The sequence below is a fragment of the Mandrillus leucophaeus genome, unplaced genomic scaffold, assembly GCF_000951045.1.
Source record: "Mandrillus leucophaeus isolate KB7577 unplaced genomic scaffold, Mleu.le_1.0 Scaffold143, whole genome shotgun sequence".
Classification (NCBI taxonomy): domain Eukaryota; kingdom Metazoa; phylum Chordata; class Mammalia; order Primates; family Cercopithecidae; genus Mandrillus; species Mandrillus leucophaeus.
In genome coordinates, this window is record NW_012101399.1 from 3,396,876 (window position 1) to 3,402,875 (window position 6,000).

At 38.5% G+C, this 6,000-nt stretch overlaps 1 protein-coding gene across 4 annotated transcripts in view; it reads left to right on the forward strand.

Moving 5' to 3' along the window:
- Positions 1-4,530, forward strand: part of STAT4 (signal transducer and activator of transcription 4) — a 152,521-nt gene extending 147,991 nt beyond the window's left edge. For all 4 annotated transcript variants that reach the window (XM_011974214.1, XM_011974215.1, XM_011974217.1 and 1 more), the window contains 6 exons: positions 111-205; positions 493-629; positions 970-1,161; positions 2,599-2,665; positions 3,032-3,140; positions 4,240-4,530. In XM_011974214.1, coding sequence (XP_011829604.1) covers positions 111-205; positions 493-629; positions 970-1,161; positions 2,599-2,665; positions 3,032-3,140; positions 4,240-4,266 — 627 coding nt within the window. In that variant the 3' untranslated portion in view covers positions 4,267-4,530. The remainder of the gene's footprint in view (positions 1-110; positions 206-492; positions 630-969; positions 1,162-2,598; positions 2,666-3,031; positions 3,141-4,239) is intronic.
- Positions 4,531-6,000: the final 1,470 nt, after the last annotated feature.

The window sequence follows — 6,000 nt, forward strand, 5'->3', positions numbered from 1 at the left end:
GTGTTGTCCAGTTTCAGGATATTATTTTGTTGAAAAATTGAACTTAAATTATTATATCAACATTATTACTTAAATAACCATTGTCTTAATGTGCTTGTTTATTCCTATAGGAACACTTACCTGGTAAATCATTTACCTTTTGGACATGGCTTGAAGCAATATTGGATCTAATTAAGAAACACATTCTTCCCCTTTGGATTGATGGGTAAGTTGCAGGCTATATTTTTCATATGAGTGAATTATGTTCTTTTTTTCTGTTGTTATTGGTTTTCTTCTACTTCTTTTTCTCTAAAGCATGTTTAGTACCATAGAAAAAAATAGTTGCAATTTCTTATTCGTGGAATATCACTATGTATATTAATCTACATATGAGTATTTCAGGTGAGAATGACTTTTGATTACACTCAAAACAAACTGTAGGTCTGCTCTTTGTAAATGCAATAAGTGAAAATCCAATAATGATCAGAAAAAATCATGCATTTCTATTTTTAGGTATGTCATGGGCTTTGTTAGCAAAGAGAAGGAACGGCTCTTGCTAAAGGATAAAATGCCTGGCACCTTTTTATTAAGATTCAGTGAAAGCCATCTCGGAGGAATAACTTTCACCTGGGTGGACCATTCTGAAAATGGTATATACTCACTAATGTTTATTCTTGTGAAATTAGTTTTCTTAAATTTAGTTACTGGGATTTCAGTTTTTGGAAGTGTATGGTGTGTTGATCTATTTGTGATGTATTCAGTGGGCTTGAATATTAGTAGTTGCAGTTGTCTCAGAACAGGGTACCCATGAATTCCAAAAAGTCTATCGTATGCACAATCTATACTGTCCAGGCAGCAGACGGTCTGACATTGAAGTGACATGAACTGACAAGTCACTCCAGTGGCATGAAGATAATGTGGGCAGGGAAAAAATGGTCACAAGGACTGTGTACAGGAACCTGTATATTTCTCCAATTTCTGTTTTTCAAGGGGAAGTGAGATTCCACTCTGTAGAACCCTACAATAAAGGCCGGTTGTCTGCTCTGCCATTCGCTGACATCCTGCGAGACTACAAAGTTATTATGGCCGAAAACATTCCTGAAAACCCTCTGAAGTACCTATATCCTGACATTCCCAAAGACAAAGCCTTTGGTAAACACTACAGCTCTCAGCCTTGCGAAGGTTAGGTTTTTCTGTTTTTGTTTTTGTTTTTTTTCCTTAAGATTTTGGAAAACAACCTCATATTGGAGCAAAGTAAATGATAAATGAAGTTCCTCTTTTTGTTTACTCTGATGTTTGTAAGATCTAAGGGCATATGGAGGTCAAAGCCTTAGAAATGAAGCGGTATGTCAGCAGCTCCTGAAAAGGGACCGCTGGGCTTTCTAACACTAGCAGAGTAATAAGCAGCTGCAACTAAACTTCACCGTGGCCATGGGGGCCTCTCAAGGCCACTCGGAGAGCTTCAGTTTTCTCCTTTGTAAGACAGAAGTGGTGCAGACTTCACGTCTATGACTGGGGGAAAGGAAAAGAAAGAGGGGGTAATGATGAGAAGCTTTTAATAGTAAAACAAGTCTGTATATTACAAAGGAACCCCAGGGTTTATAAGTTTTATATTTTCAACCATACTTTAGTTTTACAACTCAGGGTATTTGTTCATTTGCTAGGGAGGGACCTGTGGATCTGTGCTTCATCCTCTCCCTCCCCCACTCACCCAGCCAACCTTTCCTGGTTGTATCCTAAGGACCTAGACCAATGTCTGGCCAAAACAGGCATTCAGTAAATATTTGTTGAATACATAAAAGAAAATTCGTTAAATTGCTATGTAATTTTAAGGTACATTCATCATTCTGTTTCTTTAATGGAAGTGTATACAATCCATAGAAATCTTCATCTATAGCACTAAATCTTTGGGCCCCATCATGCAGAATATCCTACAGTTGTCACTCACAGACTCACAGCCACCTGACTTCATGCTCTCTGAAATAAACAAAAATGCAAAAGAAGAGAAAAGCAAACAAACCTGTGACTTCTCAGTGACTTTCAACAACTGATCGAATGAAATAACAAATATCAATGCAACAAATTAGGGTTGGAAAATTGGAACAAATTTTCAACATGGTATACCAGAGAAGTTTGGGGAATTTTTCCAAGGTGAGGTTTGCATATGACTGTTACTACAGCACAATGATACTTTCGGGAACACTGATGTCTGTACTTCAAAAACATTTGCAATCATAAGGTTCTGACTGGTGTCCATTTAAATGAAAAGAACTGGGTTATTATATCCTCCAAAACATGACTCAATCAGTCCTTATAATCAGACGTAAATGAAACGCAGAAGACAGGTAATACAGCTGATTCTCAACTTTTCCCATACAGTTTAGAGGCATTAATATACAAAGTCAGATTAGGCCTGCCAAGAGATTTGTTTTTCTCTTCTTGCACATTTTATGCTTATCTAATAGATTGTGTCCCCTATTTAATGAAACATTTTTGTGTATCACCGAACAACTGTATTATCTCTCTTCCTCTTATCATTAATATTTTTCTAGACTCTTTTTTCCCCAGTTTTATTAATATTGACATTTTTCCCCCAACATTGTGCCTTCTTTTTTCCAGTTTCAAGACCAACAGAAAGGGGTGGCAAAGGTTATGTTCCTTCCGTTTTTATCCCCATCTCAACAATGTGAGTAATCTTAGTCACATGTAAAATATTTTTTATAAAAAGCTTTCCTATAAGAGATTTAAAAGTAGAGCAGAGTACACATAACTGAGAGCAAAGCATTGTCATGTGCAATGTCCCATTTCCTTTTATACATAAAGCTAGCCTTTAGGGCACCTTACCACAATCTATTGTGACTAAAATTATAAAATTCCCCTTATAATGCCATATATTCCATAGCAAGTTGAATGTTCTGATATGAAATGATGAATCAGATAACTCAGTGTCACAAATAGATGAAGCCCTAGAAACGAGTTCCTGACAGTAAGTCACCGTGAGCTATTATTATTTTCTAATCCTTGTCCATATTGACCTTGTTATCTCTTTAAGCCGAAGTGATTCAATGGAGCCACATTCTCCATCAGACCTTCTTCCCATGTCTCCAAGTGTGTATGCGGTGCTGAGAGAAAACCTGAGTCCCACAACAATCGAAACTGCAGTATGTTCCCTTTATTTTCCATTGCTGCTCAAATGCATTTCCAATGATGCAAAGGTGATATGGGAATCAAAGGGGCTGAAATACTGCCTGGGTAGGGAGAAAACACATTTATTGGAACAAATTCATGAGCATGACACAAAAGGTGTCTGGATGGTCCTGCGTGTTGCTGATCTTATGGGTATGGAAAGCAGACACCTTCACTTACTTAAACTGCTTTACATTCTTTCCACCAGAAACCACCAGAGGGCAAAATATTCCTATACCCTACTCAAGCACACTATCCCTACTGGCACCACGGGCCCACTCATTCCCCAACACTCTCTACTTTAGCAAACAGCATTTACTGGTCAATATTTATAAACCTAGTATACTATCTAGTTTACTAGTTACTATCTAGTAAACCCAGTTTGCTATCTTACAGTGCAAACATCACACATTGCAACTTTTCTTGATTATGGCTTGCATTTCTAGAACCAGGAGCTTCATCAAGTAATATATGAATAATGGTCAATAGCATAATAATGCTCTCCTTTTTGAGAACTGAGTCATAATCTTTAATGCAATAATGTTATTTGGGATGAGTCCTATTCGCTCTTACCACCAATAATGTCAATGGGTTCAAACTCCCAATTTACATGAAAGTGAACATACATCAGAATAATATAATAGAAATTTGGAGGGACCCTAAGCCTCAAAAATTTTTATCTGGCTGGCTTTTAATTCTTCTCTTGAAGATTTCCATAGATGAAAAATTCACTTTCCTTTGATAGCTTATTCCAATGTTAGTTCCCTTAAATCATTAAGTTATTTATGTCTAACTGAACATTTGCTACATTTTGCACCCATTTCCTCATTATATTTTTGGTGGATAAACAGGCCTTTTTCTTAAAATAGTTTTCTGTCTCCTTGAAAGGTACCTTTTATTTTAGACTGATCAACCCCTATTACTTTTGCAAATACTTAGTTTAAGTATTTTAACTAGGTAATAGAAAAATTATGGAGTAATTTGTAGAAAAGAGGATGTTTATTTACACAAGAAATAGTGATTTATTTGCAAACCAATAGTTTCCTCAAAGATTATTTTCATTTTTTATTTTAGATGAAGTCTCCTTATTCTGCTGAATGATGGGATAAACTCTGACACACCAAGAAAGGAAGCAAATGAAAAACTTTAAAGACTGTTCTTTGCCCAACGACCACATTTGATTTCTTCAGCTTTGTAAATACCGGGTTCTGGGAAATGTTTGACGTCTGAAGCTCTCTTCACACTGTCATGGCACTCCCCAGTTGGGAGTGTTGTGATTGAAATGCTTGAAACCAAAGCTTCAGATAAACGTGCAAGATAAGACAACTTTCAGAAACCAGTGTTAATAACAATATTCACAGAAGACTCGCTTGCCTATGTTTGGTTTATTTCTGATTTGTCTCTCTGGTGTTACTTATGATTTTAGCTACAAGATGCAAGTGTTAATGTTTCAGGGCAGGTCAAGAATAGCAAAGTCACACCTACACCTCACCAAGAAGGCCTGAGGGAAAAGCCAAATAAGCCAATCTACTGTATGATGAGTGCTAGCAGGCACAGTGATCACAGTAGATCCAAGAGGAAAGTCGTCATGCGACATTAGCAGAAATTCACAGGGCATCCAGGGTTGAATTAGGGAGCTTCCTGAGTGCCATGTCAATATTATCCCAACTATGGGATTCAACAGCTGCTGGTACCACAGGAGGAGGGACCCAGAGTCATTCCTGGTGGTATATTGGGCAAACTGCACTGATTTTACAGGTATTGTAAGCAGACACATGGGTTAAAAAAACTCATGAAATGAGGACGAGGAGGATGAAATGAGGACTAGGAGAATAACAACTCTGGCCTTGGGTGACTGATTTTATTCATAGGTTGCTCATTCTTCATCTCTAGAAGAGGTTAGACTATGTGGGTTCTATGATCTTTCCCAGCTCTAATAGTCTCTCTGGTCCCATGAATCCAACCTGAGACTGGGGAAAGAGGTTTAGGATGAGAAGTTCCATTCCTTCAATTTTCTCTAATAAAGAGGAAGGGCAGTTGGTTTCCTGGATAGTAATGTATGTGAATTGCAAGTCTGTTTTGGTCCTTGCCTCACCCCTACTGGATGTTGAGTGGTGCCATTGCCCAGCTGCTGTCCTTAGTAATAGCATGGAGCCCTCCAATGCTCAAGACCTTGAGAACTCTCTATGCCTGCTGAGCCCTGGGAATGCTGCTGAGTCAGCTGAGGAAGTAATGCTACTGAGGCATCTGCCATGACCAGCTGCAGAAAAATCCAGAACCAGGTTTCAAGGTGAACCATGACTGCAGAGTCAGAGATGGCAGCCCCCTCTGAAGGGCTCTTATTTAATTCCTTCTGCCCACCTCCTGTCCTCCAGGCAAACCAAACAGGCAGAGGCTAATGTTTAATGCAAAAGAGTTCAAAGGAATAAAAGCTTTTAGTATAACCTGCCCTTTCCCTTAGAGAGATTCCATCTGAGCAATCTCATCCCACCCACATGTGCCCAACTGGCTCCTAGATTGTTCCTATGGAACAAACTCTCCACCTGCCCCAAGGCCAGTTCCTTTACTCTTTTGTGAGCTCCTAAATGCTTTTAGGGTGGAGGCATCTGTTTGATGGAAGGGTGCATCTAACTGGAGGTGCGTCCTCCCAGTCTCTACTTCTCTCCACAAAACCCGGTTTTCTAAAACTGGCGTGATGCATACGTATCAACTGGCAGCAGAACTGGATGAAATAATTTAAACCGGAGCATGACTATTACAGTTTTATCTTTAAAGAAGTAATTTCCTACCAGGAAGTGCTTTTAAACAATTGGATTCTGACAAAAAAAGATTGCA